The 18,837-nt window shown below is 43.9% G+C and overlaps 1 protein-coding gene across 3 annotated transcripts in view; it reads right to left on the bottom strand.

Annotated features, from left to right (window-relative positions):
- LOC122943330 (UPF0462 protein C4orf33 homolog) overlaps positions 1-18,837 on the bottom strand; it is a 158,558-nt gene that overhangs the window by 8,476 nt on the left and 131,245 nt on the right. For all 3 annotated transcript variants that reach the window (XM_044300991.1, XM_044301007.1, XM_044300998.1), the window contains one exon: positions 443-494. In XM_044300991.1, the coding sequence (XP_044156926.1) occupies positions 443-494 (52 nt within the window). The remainder of the gene's footprint in view (positions 1-442; positions 495-18,837) is intronic.

Below are 18,837 nucleotides of genomic sequence, written 5' to 3' on the forward strand. Positions count from 1 at the left end.
CACTTAACACTCTGTTCAAATTATCAATTAGATATAATCATCCTGTGATGAAGCCAAAAGCTGTAGAGCGCAGCCACATTCTAAATTTGGCAAATCACCACTAATTATTCATGGAGCTAAGAAGAAAGGAGGAAGCTAAAGGTTTCTAAACTGTATTATCCCTAATCTTCGCCCGCCCTCCTGTTTTATAGCTGACAACTGTGTTGTGCAGAACATGCCAGCTTCAATTAGAAATTTCATTTTATTAAATGCCAGTTGGCAGGGAAAGACTAGGGCTGAAAGGACGAGGAACGAGAAGGCAGACGATCCTCCAGGTAGCTCATTTGCTCTTCTGCAGTGCCGTGTTGAGGATCGGATTTTCAGCTGTTTAAAATGTTTATGAGCCACGTTTCAGGCTGCTCAGCAGGACTTGAGACTCAGCAAAACCATTACCCTTACTTACCTTCCAAATATTTCTGCGATGTGAGAGAAGTAGCACCAAATGATGCCCGTGTCTGCAAAAATAAAAATGCACAGCAGTCTGTACTGGAGTCATTTCTAGTATAAGTACCTTAATTCTAGGAGCGAGGAGAGAGACATGTAATGCAGCTATGATTGTTTCACACTGCGCACACAGCGGCACCTGCACAACTGCATAATACTAAGCCAGTGCTGTACGGGAGATACTTTCCTGCCGCAGCCTTCTCTGCTACTCTTCTGATTCAATGTATTGCAGAGGGAATGCGAGCCATCAGACATCAGTACACAGTAATCTCTGGCTATTTCTTACCAACATATTTAAACCTGGTATGTTTGCTCCTCTAGGGGCACCCTAGAAGGAGTCAGGGTACCTGCAAACTGTGCAGAAAATCCACAAAACGACACAAAAAAGGCACATAAATGTACAATATTTATATCGGTTTTAGTGCATTTTTTAGGTGCAGATTTTCTGTTAATATAAGCATTGAAGTCTATGGGGAAAACCACTCTACATAAGGTGCAGAATCGGACAAACAACTGACGTGCTGCAGATTTTAACATCCGCGCGGTAGGTCGACTTCCACACAAAAGAAAAAAGCAAAGTGTACTAATCTCATTCACTTTGCTGGTACAATTTTACGCTGTGGGTTTTCCCACATGAAAATCCACATGGAAAAAAGGCACCCTCAGCAGGAATGTAGGCATTGTAAGTAGAATTTGGTATCGGTTAACCATTCTAATGCGCTAATGCCGCCTAGGCACTTGAAAACATTATATATATATAACAATAGAACTTTACTCTGCTAGGACTCAAAAGACGTCCATAATATCTAACTATTTTTAAGTACATTATTGCTATTCCATTTTCAAGCCATAGACAGTAAGGGCGCCTTCACAGGTATAGTAATTGTCCGCTATGCACAAATCAGCATGTCTCTGATATCCTGCCGCATTGCTTTCCACTACCTGTTGTAATGCATATGTACTTTCTGCAGCAGCTTTGTCCATACTGGAAAATGACAGTACATGAAAAAGCACTGTTTGGCCCATTTTAAGGCCCCATGCACACGGCTGTAGCACGTATTGCGTCCCGCAAACAGCGGGTCCGCAATATGCGGGCACCGGCCGTGTGCTCCCCGCATCACGGTACGGAACGATCACTGACCCATTCAAGTTGAATGGGTCTGGATCCGTCGCGGCGGCTGCCGCACGGATGGGGCTTGTGCATTGGGGACCGCAAATTGAGGAACGGCCGCGTGCAAGAGGCCTGTGGGACACTATTGCATCTAAACTATCCTCTGTATGGGTCCAATTACATGCAGAATAAAATTATGCTATATTTCGCTAAATATTGTATTACAGTGTAGAGCAGTGGTTCTCAACCTGCGGTACAAATACCTTAAGGGGTAAGCAGGACTGCCATAGCATCCAGCATTGCATCAGGATCCCGTTGATATTCAACTGTATCGCTGTCCTGGGGATGGTGAAAGAGGTAAGTGTTGTGTTAGGGCACGGAGCCGATGTCTCCCTGCCCCTCTCTTCACTTTTCACTCTCTCTACAGGTACTAGGCCTGAAGCTAATCAGAAGCGGGCGCAGGCAGCGTGATGACATCATCATCATCACACCATCTGAGCTAGGCTGCAAAGGCATCGAGGTGAGCATTTGAGTTTGTTATTCTTCTTTGGCAGCATGCTGTTGGGCAACTTTTTTGGGGGAAGGGATCAAGCCATTATTATAATGGGGTGAGCACTGTGGGGACTATAAGGGGGCATTACTGCTATTGGGGGCACTAAAGGGGGGCATTTTTTACTGGCACACATTATGGGGGCTTTATTACTATTGAGGGTACTATAAGTGGACATTTACTTCTGGGGCACACTTTGGGGACTTTATTACTACTTAGGGTCACTATGGTGGTGTCATTACTAGTGGGGGAAGTAAATGCATATGAATACCATGGCACCCATAAGTGATGCTTAAATATGTATACATATGTCACGTGGACCTATGATTTTGTCTGTTATGGAGTGCCTTTGTCTTATATTTAGACCATTTTCTATGCCTAAAACAGGCATAGAATATGCGGAATGAGATTGGCCTGCCAGGCCGTCCCCTTCCCCGCCACAATTTTAGAGCTGGTGTGAGCAGGGCAAAGTCGCAGATAGCAGAACAGCTAACCGTTTAGTAATTTAGGCATATTTCAGCTTGGTAAATCACCCCCAATATATCTGTCAAATTAAAATTACTTACAAAATGTTCAGCATTTTCTGTCTGGATTCTCACACAAATAGTGACATGTAATAATTAGTTTTCTTATTTTTAACTTTTTTTTAAAGCAGCTTTTCTGTCACTGCAACCTACAATCAGTCCATAAAAAATTAAAATAAATTATATTTTTTCAGTTAAATGGGATATGGAGTAACCAGGTTACGGTCACTTTATCCTCTTGTTTATTATTTGTGATATAAAAGGCATAAATGGAACTACTTGGAAGTTGTTATATATTTAAGGCTTTAACTACTGCATCAAATTGTCAGCACCATACGCCAAATTATGTATTCAGCAAATGAAAGATATTTGTTAATAAAATATATGTAACAATACTAATGTCGCAAAAAGTCATAACTAGTATACCTTAGTGACCATAATTAGTTAAGTATGCAAATGAGCTCTTAACAAGCTCTGCCGCTAGTGCCACCAGATGTAAGGCAGCTATCCTATAAGTCATTGTTCGACCCTTTAAAGGGAACCTGTCATGTGGATATTTGATTATAATCTAACTAATTATATACAATCATTAACTACTAAAAAGTACCTTAGATGTATTTACTTACTGGTGTGACAGATGGTTACCTCATAATATATACACAAAGATGCTGCATGCTAATGAGCTGATTGGAGTCCAGCGTGATGTCATTGAGTCCAGCGTATATTTAATTCAGAGCTATAGCCACTCCCCTGCCCACCTGCTGCTGATTCCTATAGAAACAAACTGTCACTCAGCAGCAGGTGGGCGGGGAGAGTCAGGAGCTCATGAATATTCAGGACAACATTATTATGTTGGCAGATTGACTGGGTCAATTAAAGAAAGCATTTTGCTAAGCGAATCAGTCACTTATTTATGTTGCCCTTAGTTAGGACACCATAAAACTGGTGACAGGTTCCCTTTAAGTAGGCCTTGAGACATGACTTGGATATTAAATAAGCCAGCACCTCATCTGCAGAAAGTTGTTTCAGGGTGATTGCCCCTCATATCAGTACTGGCTTAATTGGGTGAGTGGCCTAAGTCAGGATATGGGAGGTACAATCTATCCTTGGGGAAAACACCTTAGGCTACATGCACATGACAGTTAAAAACAGACATTTTAAGACCAATTGTAGTCTATGGGGATAATCACACACCCGTTTTTCACTGGCCCATTGCTCCCATACAATTAAATGAGACAGTTTTTAATGTCTGCTTCTCAGTGAGGCATTAGTGAAAAAGTCAGTTAAAAATTGACATTTTATCGGCGTGAGGAGACTTATAGGCCATACATGCTCCTCTGGAATTCTGTGAAGAAAGGGATGCAAATGAGCTCTTGGCAAACTCTGCCTTTAATACCACCAGATGTATCCTATAAGTCAATGTTCTGCAGATGAGATGCTGGCTTATTTACTATCCAAGTCATGTCTCAAGGCCTATTTAAACAGTTGAACATTGACGTATGGGATAGCTGCCTTACATCTGGGGGCATAAGAGGCAGTTCTTGTTAAGAGGTCATTTGCATCCCTTTCTTTCCAGAATTCTAGAGGAGCATGTATGGCCTATAAGCCTCCACACGCTGATTAAGGCACTCTCATCAAGGAGAGATTGTACCCACCAAATTAGTTAAATTAGTTAATGAGCACTAAGATATACCATCCATGTTTTATCATTGGGAATCCGATTGCTGTAACCCCCTAGTGATGACTAGTTAGGAGGACACATTGTTGGCTTTTGACCATTATAGACGGACAATGTGGCCTCCAAAAAAGCTGAGTGCAGAGTCAACTATAAACTGGAGTCACATAAAGATATATACACTATTGAAAAAAAATAAAAGAACAAAAAAACAAGACCAGAAAAACAATGTGATTGAGTAGAGATAGTTTAAACTGCAAGTGTTTCTTAGTCAATGATCACCTAAACAAGGTGGTGCACCCTTTAGTTTGGGTTTTGCAGCAGGGTATATATTGAGGCAGGGTCACATTTTAATACTGGGTCCCCTCCTTTAATACTCCCAGGCTGTCACTCTGGCATGGTAACGGGTACAGATCACTGCTAAAGTGTTAATATTTTAATATTGTAAATTACTGTTAATGATTAATACTAAGGTTCACCACTTTAAAATGTTTACTGAGATGAAATTTGTGCACTGTGAATCCCAAAGGGTGATAAAATTGGAATGAGATAGTTAAAACTAGCAGCCTTAGGTTGCCAGGGTGAGAGGCGGCCGGACATAAACTGCCTACTGGACAATCCTAATGCTAATGTGAAAGAAGCCTAAGTCAGTAAGGTAAATGTTCATGTATGGCAATAGACTTTAATGCCTGTGGAATGGTTTATTCTGAGACAGACTGGCCATGCGGATCTAAGAACTGCCTTTAAAGCCTGGGCATTGCAGAAAGTGTTAATAGTGTGGGAATTGCACACCTGTAGTTATTTGAGAAGATTTCAAAGTGTACTTAGAGAGTACTCAGGAAAGACTACTATCATCATTGCCACCTCTTATATACAACCCGTGGGAGAATCTTCCTCTGTCATACCGCTGAGAACTGTGCCTATTGCTTGCATATGTACTACAACCTTCATCATCTACTCAGTAAAGAGAGACTTTATTTACTATAACTAAAAGGGCCTGGTCTTTGACTCCATCATCCATCATCCGGCCCGCCAACACTTGCATTCCTGCCTTACAACCATCTACCAAACATAAAGGTCACCTCAGCCACCACCAGGCAGGAGCCCCCAAATGTCCAGGGTGTGTCACAAGGGAAGAAAGGGTGTGTCCTCCCATCACTGCACAGCCCAGGGAGCGCAACCGTGAGGAGTGCTACCGTGAGTACTACTACTCTCATCAGTGCCACTACCACCACTTCTGTTCTGCATAATACTCAATTCCTGTGCTTGCTACATAAAGGGCATGTTAACACCTTAAGGACCCAGCCATTTTTCACCTTAAGGACCAGGCAGTTTTTTGCAAATGTGACATGTGTTACTTTCTATGGTAATAACTTATCCGAGCCATTCTGAGATAGTTTTCTCATGACATATTGTACTTCAGGTTAGTAGTAAATTTGAGCCAATATGTTTCACCTTTATTTATAAAAATAAAATAAAACTGAACAGAAAATTAGCTATTTTCTAAATTTGAATTTCTCTGCTTTTAAGACGGATAGTGATACCTCATAAAATAGTTATCAGTTAACACTCCCCTTAGGTTTACTTTAGGTTTCTCGACATTTTGTAAGTTTAATTTTTTTTAGGACGTTAGAAGGCAATTTTAGAAGCAATTTTTTAAATAAGAAAATTTCCAAAACCCTTTTTTTAAGGACTAGTTCAGTTATGAAGTCACTTTGTGGGGCTTACATAGTAGAAATTACTTTGTAATATCGTTACTTTGTTAACCCTTTAGTTGTTCCACAACGATGAAAGGAAAATGGAGGTGAAATTTAAAAATGTCACTTTGTTTGCAGATTTTACATTTTAATCCAGTTTTTGCTGTAAGGCAGCAAGGTATAACAGCAAAACAAAACTCAATATTTATTATCCTGATTCTGCGGTTTACAGAACCACCCCATATGTTGTTGTAAATTGCTGTTTAGACACACGGCAGGTCTCTGAAGGAAAGAAGTGCCATATGGTTTTTAGAGGGCAGCTTTGCTGGAATGGTTTTTGGTCGCCATGTCACCTTCAAAGAGACTCTGAGTTACCCTGAGCTTTCCAAAGAGTGGAAACCCCCACAAAATGACCCCATTTTGGGAACTACATCCCTCAAGGAATTTATTTAAAGGTGTACTGACCACTTTGACCCCCACAGGCATTTAACAGAATTTAGAAAAACTTGGCTGTAAAAATTAAAAATTTCATTTCCTCCACTAAAATGTTGCATAAGCCCCCCATTTTACATTTTCACAAGAGGTAACAGGATAAAAATCACCCCAAATTGTGTAAAACATTATCTCCTGAACACAGCAACATCCTATTTGTGGTTGTAAACTAATGCATGGGCACACGGCAGGGATCAGAAGAGAAGGAGCACCATATGGTATTTGAAAAGGCGGATTTTTCTGAAATGGTTTTTAGCTATTATGTCACATTTGAAGAGACCCTGAGGTTACCCCTAGAGTGGAAACACCCAAAAAGTGACCCCATTTTGGAAACTAAACCCCTCAAGTAATTTAAGGGTGTACTGACCACTTTGACCCCACCTGTGTTTCATAGAATTTAGAGACACATGGCTGTAAAAATTTCCATTTCCTCCTCTAAAATGTTGCATAAGCCCCGCATTTTTTATTTTCACAAGAGGTAACAGGATAAAAATCACCCCAAATTTTGTTAAGCATTTAGTCCTGAACACGGCAACACCCCAGGTGTCTGGGCACACGGCAGGGATCAGAAGGGATAGAGCGCCTTATGGGTTTTGGAGGGCAGATTTTGCTGGAATAGTTTTCAAGCACCAGGTCCCATTTCAAGAGAAAAGTGACGCCATTATGAAAACGACACCCCTCAAGTAATTTATTGAAGGGTGTACTGACAGCTTTGACCCCAAATGTGTTTCATAGAATTTAGAGACACATGGCTGTTAAAATGAAAATTTTCATTTTCTCCAATAAAATGTTGCTTTAGCACTACAGTTTTGATTTTCACAAGGGGCAATAGGAGAAAAAAGACCCCACAATTTGTTACGTAATTTCTACTGAATACTGCCGTATGGGCACACCACAGGACTTAGAAGGGAAAGCACACCTCTACAGAGGAAGCCAAAGAGTGACTCCATTCTGGAAACTACACCCCCAATGAATTTTTCAAGGGGTGTAGTGAGCACTTTGACCTACTAGGCGTTTCATAGAATTCAAAAAGAAAATGTTGCTTTAGGGCCAGCTTTTTTTATTTTTTAAGTGGTTATAGGAGAAAAGGACCTCACAATTTGTTACCCAATTCTTCCTCCTGAATGCAGCAACACCACATATGTGGTCATAAACTGATGTATCCGGACATTTGAGAGCTCAGAAGAGAAAGAGCGCCAAGTGCATTTGTGACCTAGATTGGTGATTTATACAGCACTGGCTGATAACTCCAGAGGCTCTGAGGTGAAATGAAAAAATAAACCTCCAAAAAGTGACCCCATTTTGGAAACCGCACCCCTCACAGTATGTACCAAGGGGTGTAATGAACATTTTGACCCCACAGATTTGCAATTTTCACACAGATGTGTTTGCAGAAATTAATGCACAGCGCACAATACAAAGTGAAAATTGCAAGTCTTCCACAGATATCACATTTCAGTGCCTGTGTGCTGTGCCCAGCATATACCATCTGAGACACACCTTGCCCTTTAAAATGTTAGGCAAGTTCTATTGGGTACTGAAATGCCATAAATGTGGAGGTACACTGCTGTTTGGTACTCTGCAGGGTTCAGAAGGGAAAGAACGCCATGTGGCTTTTTCAACGCAGATTTTGATGGATTCGTTTACTGGCGCCATGTTACTATTGAACAACCTCTGGAGTACTAGTACAGCCATTTTCTGGGAACTATACATTTTTTAAATTTTCTTTGTGAGGGCTTTTATTTTTTGGGATGTCGTTATCATCATTGGTTTTAGTTGATCCATTTTGTAATCACTCTTTTTTAGCTTTTTGGTTAGCCGGATAAACAAAAGATAGTGATTCTGTCACAGCTTTTTAAGGTTTTGCTATTGCGGCGAGCACCGTGAGGAAAGAATTACACATTATCTTTATTCTGCTGGTCAGTACGATTACAGAAATACCAATTTTATAAAGTTTTTTATATTTCTTGCCACTTTTACACAAAGCATTTTTGAGGAAAAAAAAAATCATGTTTTTAGTCGCCATACATCTGTAGTGTGCTGCATTGAACTGTCAGTGTTTTACAGTGTAAGACACTGACAGTTGCCTAGGAGACCCAGTCCGGGCGCTGGATCTCCTGGGCTTCCGTAGCTAGCAGTCCCGATGCCTGTGTAAGGCATCAGGGCTGCCATAGCAACCATCGGGTCCCTGTCACCGCAGCTCGGGGACCTGATGGGGATGTACATGCTGCCGCAATCCCCCTGTATGCCGCGGTCAGCATTGTTCTCATAGGCAGTGTTCAGGAAACTGCTTAAAGAGGTTCTCTGGGAATTAGTAAAATAAAATTACTGAAAATACTTAAATTATACTTTATTATTAATATTTTCCCAAATACTTTTTTATTAGTTATACTTTTTTGTCTAGGGGGCAATCATCAGGGGAAATAAAATGGCCGCTTTCCTATTAGTACACACAAAACCTGTCTTAATCACACAGTAGGACAAGTTACTTCAGAGCACGTGCTAAAGAGCTGCCTTAGCCTCCTCTCTGCTTATCAGGGATTATGATCCTGAATACAGCTGATAAGATCTTCAGGAATGGAGTTCATGAAGAGACAACTGAAGTAAATAGAGGATGGACAGCACAGACTGTGGTAATGTGGGGCTGTGGTTATGGAGACTGCATACAAGTGCTGCTGCTCATTATTCACACCCCCACCCTCCTCTATGTACATCAACCTCATGACCTCCATTCCTACAGAGATTCAGCTGAAGATCTCATCAGCTGGATGAGGCAGCTCTTTAGCTCAGTGTTGTGAAGTAACTTGTCTTCCTGTGTGATTAGGACAGGGTCTGTGTGTACTAATAGGCTTACGGCCATTATATTGCCCATGATGATTGCTCCCTAGACAAAATGAGGCATTATAACTTATGAAAGGTATCCATGAATATATTTATATCTAACCCCTGTAAGAGATTTATAAGAGCAATTAAAGCTACAGTGGATGGTCATCAATTCTCTACAGCTGTTAGGGGAGGCAGAACTACATTTCCCAGCTCTCCTTGGAGCAGTGAGCAGGAGACAAGTAACTGGCACTTGAATGTGAACTTACATTTTGGTTTTGCAACGGATGATTATTGAGAAGCAGCCATCTACAGTTAGACGAGTAAAGCAAAAGATGCTATTTATTTAGAGAGAAAGGAAAAGTATTAACCAAAGCTCGATGATTCATCTACTCCAGTGGACCTCCTGAGAGGAGTGTCATCCCAGTGTGATCGTACTAAAAGCATCCTGCTAGTCCTTCCCTTCATGAACTATTTACTAGATAATACTGCTGGTTGTTGGAGGCCTAAACCAAGCCTAGATTAACAGAAGGGTGAGTAAACTGGTACACCCCTGCAGGCTAAGCTGCCCCTGGACAGTGATAAATAAGGCCATACAGAATATTATCCATTTAATGCTAAAGCGAGAGTTTTACTTAAATTATTGTAAAAAACTACAAGTATTTACTGTGTTATTAAGTGCACCTACAGTTTATTAAGCACGCCAACATCCGTGGCAACTGGGCCCCAATGTGAAGACCTTATATTTGATATTCAGGCAGTAGTATAAATTATATCACATCACATATACTTAAAATGCATGTAGTTTTCGGGGGATTGTGAGGAGATGCGTAATAATATAAACAGTATGTGAAAAGAGCAGAGCCATTTTCAAGAGCTTAATATCATATCATCAATATTATATCTTTTTGGTCAGTACCATTTGTCTTATCTGAATATCCCATTCTTATTTATGATTAGGGATGAGCGAACTCGAACTGTATAGTTCGGGTTCGTACCGAATTTTGGGGTGTCCGTGACACGGACCCGGACATTTTCGTAAAAGTCCGGGTTCGGGTTCGGTGTTCGTCGCTTTCTTCGCGCTTTTGTGACGCTTTCTTGGCGCTTTTTGAAAGGCTGCAAAGCAGCCAATCAACAAGCGTCATACTACTTGCCCCAAGAGGCCATCACAGCCATGCCTACTATTGGCATGGCTGTGATTGGCCAGAGCACCATGTGACCCAGCCTCTATTTAAGCTGGAGTCACATAGCGCCGCCCGTCACTCTGCTCTGATTAGCGTAGGGAGAGGTTGCGGCTGCGACAGTAGGGCGAGATTAGGCAGATTAACTCCTCCAAAGGACTTGATTAACTGATCGATCTGCAGCTGTGGATCATTGAGCTGCTGATCCTCAATTGCTCACTGTTTTTAGGCTGCACAGACCGTTTGTCAGTCTCATTTTTCTGGGGTGATCGGCGGCCATTTTGTGTCTTGTGGTGCGCCAGCACAAGCTGCGACCAAGTGCATTTAACCCTCAATGGTGTGGTTGTTTTTTGGCTAAAGCCTACATCAGGGTGAAGCTGTCACACCATGTGCATTTAACCAGCAATAGTCTGTTCATTTTTTGGCCATATACAAAATCAGGGGCAAGCTGCGCCTGTCACCAAGTGCATTTAACCCTCAATGGTGTGGTTGTTTTTTGGCTAAAGCCTACATCAGGGTGAAGCTGTCACACCAAGTGCATTTAACCAGCAATAGTCTGTTCATTTTTTGGCCATATACAAAATCAGGGGCAAGCTGCGCCTGTCACCAAGTGCATTTAACCCTCAATGGTGTGGTTGTTTTTTGGCTAAAGCCTACATCAGGGTGAAGCTGTCACACCAAGTGCATTTAACCAGCAATAGTCTGTTCATTTTTTGGCCATATACAAAATCAGGGGCAAGCTGCGCCTGTCACCAAGTGCATTTAACCCTCAATGGTGTGGTTGTTTTTTGGCTAAAGCCTACATCAGGGTGAAGCTGTCACACCAAGTGCATTTAACCAGCAATAGTCTGTTCATTTTTTGGCCATATCCCAGTCTAATTCTGTCACTAAATCCATACCGGTCACCCAGCGCCTAAATACTAGGCCTCAAATTTATATCCAGCTAAATCTGTCCCTAGTGCTGTAGCTGGGCGAGTTATTTAGTGTCCGTTCAAGCACATTTCTTGTTCTGGGTTGAAATACAATTCCCAATTTAGCAATTTCATAATTTAGTGGTTCCTGCTATATCAGAGCTATTTGAAATCTATCCCAAAAAGGGTATATAATATTGAAGGTGCACATTGGGTCATTCAGAATAACTTCACACACACCCGCTACTGTGTATTTCCAAGTCTAATTCTGTCACTAAACCCATACCTGTCACCCAGCGCCTAAATACTAGGCCTCAAATTTAAATCCCTCTAAATCTCTCGTTACCCACCGCTGTACTGTTGTTGCTGGGCAAGATATTTAGTGTCCGTCAAAGCACATTTTTTGTTCTGGGTTGAAGTACAATTCCCAATTTAGCAATTTCATAATTTAGTGGTTTCTGCTATATCAGAGCTATTTGAAATCTATCCCTAAAAGGGTATATAATATTGAAGGTGCACATAGGGTCATTCAGAATAACTTCACACACACGCTTCTGTGCATTTCCAAGTCTAATTCTGTCACTAAATCCATACCGGTGACCCAGCGCCTAAATACTAGGCCTCAAATTTAAATCCCTCTAAATCTCTCGTTACCCACCGCTGTACTGTTGTTGCTGGGCAAGATATTTAGTGTCCGTCAAAGCACATTTTTTGTTCTGGGTTGAAGTACAATTCCCAATTTAGCAATTTCATAATTTAGTGGTTCCTGCTATATCAGAGCTATTTGAAATCTATCCCAAAAAGGGTATATAATATTGAAGGTGCACATTGGGTCATTCAGAATAACTTCACACACACCCGCTACTGTGTATTTCCAAGTCTAATTCTGTCACTAAACCCATACCTGTCACCCAGCGCCTAAATACTAGGCCTCAAATTTAAATCCCTCTAAATCTCTCGTTACCCACCACTGTACTGTTGTTGCTGGGCAAGATATTTAGTGTCCGTCAAAGCACATTTTTTGTTCTGGGTTGAAGTACAATTCCCAATTTAGCAATTTCATAATTTAGTGGTTTCTGCTATATCAGAGCTATTTGAAATCTATCCCTAAAAGGGTATATAATATTGAAGGTGCACATAGGGTCATTCAGAATAACTTCACACACACGCTTCTGTGCATTTCCAAGTCTAATTCTGTCACTAAATCCATACCGGTGACCCAGCGCCTAAATACTAGGCCTCAAATTTAAATCCCTCTAAATCTCTCGTTACCCACCACTGTACTGTTGTTGCTGGGCAAGATATTTAGTGTCCGTCAAAGCACATTTTTTGTTCTGGGTTGAAGTACAATTCCCAATTTAGCAATTTCATAATTTAGTGGTTTCTGCTATATCAGAGCTATTTGAAATCTATCCCTAAAAGGGTATATAATATTGAAGGTGCACATAGGGTCATTCAGAATAACTTCACACACACGCTTCTGTGCATTTCCAAGTCTAATTCTGTCACTAAATCCATACCGGTGACCCAGCGCCTAAATACTAGGCCTCAAATTTAAATCCCTCTAAATCTCTCGTTACCCACCGCTGTACTGTTGTTGCTGGGCAAGATATTTAGTGTCCGTCAAAGCACATTTTTTGTTCTGGGTTGAAGTACAATTCCCAATTTAGCAATTTCATAATTTAGTGGTTCCTGCTATATCAGAGCTATTTGAAATCTATCCCAAAAAGGGTATATAATATTGAAGGTGCACATTGGGTCATTCAGAATAACTTCACACACACCCGCTACTGTGTATTTCCAAGTCTAATTCTGTCACTAAACCCATACCTGTCACCCAGCGCCTAAATACTAGGCCTCAAATTTAAATCCCTCTAAATCTCTCGTTACCCACCGCTGTACTGTTGTTGCTGGGCAAGATATTTAGTGTCCGTCAAAGCACATTTTTTGTTCTGGGTTGAAGTACAATTCCCAATTTAGCAATTTCATAATTTAGTGGTTTCTGCTATATCAGAGCTATTTGAAATCTATCCCTAAAAGGGTATATAATATTGAAGGTGCACATAGGGTCATTCAGAATAACTTCACACACACGCTTCTGTGCATTTCCAAGTCTAATTCTGTCACTAAATCCATACCGGTGACCCAGCGCCTAAATACTAGGCCTCAAATTTAAATCCCTCTAAATCTCTCGTTACCCACCGCTGTACTGTTGTTGCTGGGCAAGATATTTAGTGTCCGTCAAAGCACATTTTTTGTTCTGGGTTGAAGTACAATTCCCAATTTAGCAATTTCATAATTTAGTGGTTCCTGCTATATCAGAGCTATTTGAAATCTATCCCAAAAAGGGTATATAATATTGAAGGTGCACATTGGGTCATTCAGAATAACTTCACACACACCCGCTACTGTGTATTTCCAAGTCTAATTCTGTCACTAAACCCATACCTGTCACCCAGCGCCTAAATACTAGGCCTCAAATTTAAATCCCTCTAAATCTCTCGTTACCCACCGCTGTACTGTTGTTGCTGGGCAAGATATTTAGTGTCCGTCAAAGCACATTTTTTGTTCTGGGTTGAAGTACAATTCCCAATTTAGCAATTTCATAATTTAGTGGTTTCTGCTATATCAGAGCTATTTGAAATCTATCCCTAAAAGGGTATATAATATTGAAGGTGCACATAGGGTCATTCAGAATAACTTCACACACACGCTTCTGTGCATTTCCAAGTCTAATTCTGTCACTAAATCCATACCGGTCACCCAGCGCCTAAATACTAGGCCTCAAATTTATATCCCGCTGAATTTGAATACAATACATTGGGCCAAATAATATATTTGTTGTTGTGGTGAACCATAACAATGAGAAAAACATCTAGTAAGGGACGCGGACGTGGACATGGTCGTGGTGGTGTTAGTGGACCCTCTGGTGCTGGGAGAGGACGTGGCCGTTCTGCCACATCCACACGTCCTAGTGTACCAACTACCTCAGGTCCCAGTAGCCGCCAGAATTTACAGCGATATATGGTGGGGCCCAATGCCGTTCTAAGGATGGTAAGGCCTGAGCAGGTACAGGCATTAGTCAATTGGGTGGCCGACAGTGGATCCAGCACGTTCACATTATCTCCCACCCAGTCTTCTGCAGAAAGCGCACAGATGGCGCCTGAAAACCAACCCCATCAGTCTGTCACATCACCCCCATGCATACCAGGGAAACTGTCTCAGCCTCAAGTTATGCAGCAGTCTCTTATGCTGTTTGAAGACTCCGCTGGCAGGGTTTCCCAAGGGCATCCACCTAGCCCTTCCCCAGCGGTGAAAGACATAGAATGCACTGACGCACAACCACTTATGTTTCCTGATGATGAGGACATGGGAATACCACCTCAGCATGTCTCTGATGATGACGAAACACAGGTGCCAACTGCTGCGTCTTTCTGCAGTGTGCAGACTGAACAGGAGGTCAGGGATCAAGACTGGGTGGAAGACGATGCAGGGGACGATGAGGTCCTAGACCCCACATGGAATGAAGGTCGTGCCACTGACTTTCACAGTTCGGAGGAAGAGGCAGTGGTGAGACCGAGCCAACAGCGTAGCAAAAGAGGGAGCAGTGGGCAAAAGCAGAACACCCGCCGCCAAGAGACTCCGCCTGCTACTGACCGCCGCCATCTGGGACCGAGCACCCCAAAGGCAGCTTCAAGGAGTTCCCTGGCATGGCACTTCTTCAAACAATGTGCTGACGACAAGACCCGAGTGGTTTGCACGCTGTGCCATCAGAGCCTGAAGCGAGGCATTAACGTTCTGAACCTGAGCACAACCTGCATGACCAGGCACCTGCATGCAAAGCATGAACTGCAGTGGAGTAAACACCTTAAAACCAAGGAAGTCACTCAGGCTCCCCCTGCTACCTCTTCTGCTGCTGCCGCCTCGGCCTATTCTGCTGCTGCCGCCTCGGCCTCTTCCTCCGCCTCTGGAGGAACGTTGGCACCTGCCGCCCAGCAAACAGGGGATGTACCACCAACACCACCACCACCACCTCCGTCACCAAGCGTCTCAACCATGTCACACGCCAGCGTTCAGCTCTCCATCTCACAAACATTTGATAGAAAGCGTAAATTCCCACCTAGCCACCCTCGATCCCTGGCCCTGAATGCCAGCATTTCTAAACTACTGGCCTATGAAATGCTGTCATTTAGGCTGGTGGACACAGACAGCTTCAAACAGCTCATGTCGCTTGCTGTCCCACAGTATGTTGTTCCCAGCCGGCACTACTTCTCCAAGAGAGCCGTGCCTTCCCTGCACAACCAAGTATCCGATAAAATCAAGTGTGCACTGCGCAACGCCATCTGTAGCAAGGTCCACCTAACCACAGATACGTGGACCAGTAAGCACGGCCAGGGACGCTATATCTCCCTAACTGCACACTGGGTAAATGTAGTGGCAGCTGGGCCCCAGGCGGAGAGCTGTTTGGCGCACGTCCTGCCGCCGCCAAGGATCGCAGGGCAACATTCTTTGCCTCCTGTTGCCACCTCCTCCTTCTCGGCTTCCTCCTCCTCTTCTTCCACCTGCTCATCCAGTCAGCCACACACCTTCACCACCAACTTCAGCACAGCCCGGGGTAAACGTCAGCAGGCCATTCTGAAACTCATATGTTTGGGGGACAGGCCCCACACCGCACAGGAGTTGTGGCGGGGTATTGAACAACAGACCGACGAGTGGTTGCTGCCGGTGAGCCTCAAGCCCGGCCTGGTGGTGTGTGATAATGGGCGAAATCTCGTTGCAGCTCTGGGACTAGCCAATTTGACGCACATCCCTTGCTTGGCGCATGTGCTGAATTTGGTGGTGCAGAAGTTCATTCACAACTACCCCGACATGTCAGAGCTGCTGCATAAAGTGCGGGCCGTCTGTTCGCGCTTCCGGCGTTCACATCCTGCCGCTGCTCGCCTGTCTGCGCTACAGCGTAACTTCGGCCTTCCCGCTCACCGCCTCATATGCGACGTGCCCACCAGGTGGAACTCCACCTTGCACATGCTGGACAGACTGTGCGAGCAGCAGCAGGCCATAGTGGAGTTTCAGCTGCAGCACGCACGGGTCAGTCGCACTACAGAACAGCACCACTTCACCACCAATGACTGGGCCTCCATGCGAGACCTGTGTGCCCTGTTGCGCTGTTTCGAGTACTCCACCAACATGGCCAGTGGCGATGACACCGTTATCAGCGTTACAATACCACTTCTATGTCTCCTTGAGAAAACACTTAGGGCGATGATGGAACAGGAGGTGGCCCAGGAGGAGGAGGAGGAGGATGAGGAAGAGGGGTCATTTTTAGCACTTTCAGGCCAGTCTCTTCGAAGTGACTCAGAGGGAGGTTTTTTGCAACAGCAGAGGCCAGGTACAAATGTGGCCAGCCAGGGCCCACTACTGGAGGACGAGGAGGACGAGGATGAGGAGGAGGTGGAGGAGGATGAGGATGAAGCATGGTCACAGCGGGGTGGCACCCAACGCAGCTCGGGTCCATCACTGGTGCGTGGCTGGGGGGAAAGGCAGGACGATGACGATACGCCTCCCACAGAGGACAGCTTGTCCTTACCCCTGGGCAGCCTGGCACACATGAGCGACTACATGCTGCAGTGCCTGCGCAACGACAGCAGAGTTGCCCACATTTTAACCTGTGCGGACTACTGGGTTGCCACCCTGCTGGATCCACGCTACAAAGACAATGTGCCCACCTTACTTCCTGCACTGGAGCGTGATAGGAAGATGCGCGAGTACAAGCGCACGTTGGTAGACGCGCTACTGAGAGCATTCCCAAATGTCACAGGGGAACAAGTGGAAGCCCAAGGCCAAGGCAGAGGAGGAGCAAGAGGTCGCCAAGGCAGCTGTGTCACGGCCAGCTCCTCTGAGGGCAGGGTTAGCATGGCAGAGATGTGGAAAACTTTTGTCAACACGCCACAGCTAACTGCACCACCACCTGATACGCAACGTGTTAGCAGGAGGCAACATTTCACTAACATGGTGGAACAGTACGTGTGCACACCCCTCCACGTACTGACTGATGGTTCGGCCCCATTCAACTTCTGGGTCTCTAAATTGTCCACGTGGCCAGAGCTAGCCTTTTATGCCTTGGAGGTGCTGGCCTGCCCGGCAGCCAGCGTTTTGTCTGAACGTGTATTCAGCACGGCAGGGGGCGTCATTACAGACAAACGCAGCCGCCTGTCTACAGCCAATGTGGACAAGCTGACGTTCATAAAAATGAACCAGGCATGGATCCCACAGGACCTGTCCGTCCCTTGTCCAGATTAGACATTAACTACCTCCCCATAACCATATATTATTGGACTCCAGGGCACTTCCTCATTCAATCCTATTTTTATTTTCATTTTACCATTATATTGCGATGCTACCCAAAGTTGAATGAACCTCTCCTCTGCCTGTGTGCTAGGCCTAAATATATGCCAATGGACTGTTGCAGTGGTGGCTGACATGAAGCCTGATTCTCTGCTATGACATGCAGACTAATTCTCTGCTGACATGAAGCCAGATTGTCTGTTACGGGACCTCTCTCCTCTGCCTGGGTGCTGGGCCTAAATTTATGACAATGGACTGTTGCAGTGGTGGCTGACGTGAAGCCTGATTCTCTGCTATGACATGCAGACTGATTCTCTGCTGACATGAAGCCAGATCGTCTGTTACGGGACCTCTCTGCTCTGCCTGTGTGCTAGGCCTAAATATATGCCAATGGACTGTTGCAGTGGTGGCTGACGTGAAGCCTCATTCTCTGCTATGACATGCAGACTAATTCTCTGCTGACATGAAGACAGATTCTCTGTTACGGGACCTCTCTCCTCTGCCTGGGTGCCGGGGCCTAAATATCTGAGAATGGACTGTTCCAGTGGTGGGTGACGGGAAGCCAGATTCTCTGCTATGGAACCTCTCTCCAATTGATTTTGGTTAATTTTTATTTATTTAATTTTTATTTTAATTAATTTCCCTATCCACATTTGTTTGCAGGGGATTTACCTACATGTTGCTGCCTTTTGCAGCCCTCTAGCCCTTTCCTGGGCTGTTTTACAGCCGTTTTAGTGCCGAAAAGTTCGGGTCCCCATTGACTTCAATGGGGTTCGGGTTCGGGACGAAGTTCGGATCGGGTTCGGATCCCGAACCCGAACATTTCCGGGATGTTCGGCCGAACTTCTCGAACCCGAACATCCAGGTGTTCGCTCAACTCTATTTATGATCGTCTCACCTTAGGGGGGAGAAAAATGATATGCTGTAATATAATAATGATTTCTTTTTTCATTGTTAACTTGTAACTTTACCAAAATCCCATATTGTTTACTATCCAAACATTAAATTGTATATACTGTAGTTTCATTTAACATTTCTTTGTGAG

The sequence above is a fragment of the Bufo gargarizans genome, chromosome 1 (assembly GCF_014858855.1).
Source record: "Bufo gargarizans isolate SCDJY-AF-19 chromosome 1, ASM1485885v1, whole genome shotgun sequence".
Classification (NCBI taxonomy): Eukaryota; Metazoa; Chordata; class Amphibia; order Anura; family Bufonidae; genus Bufo; species Bufo gargarizans.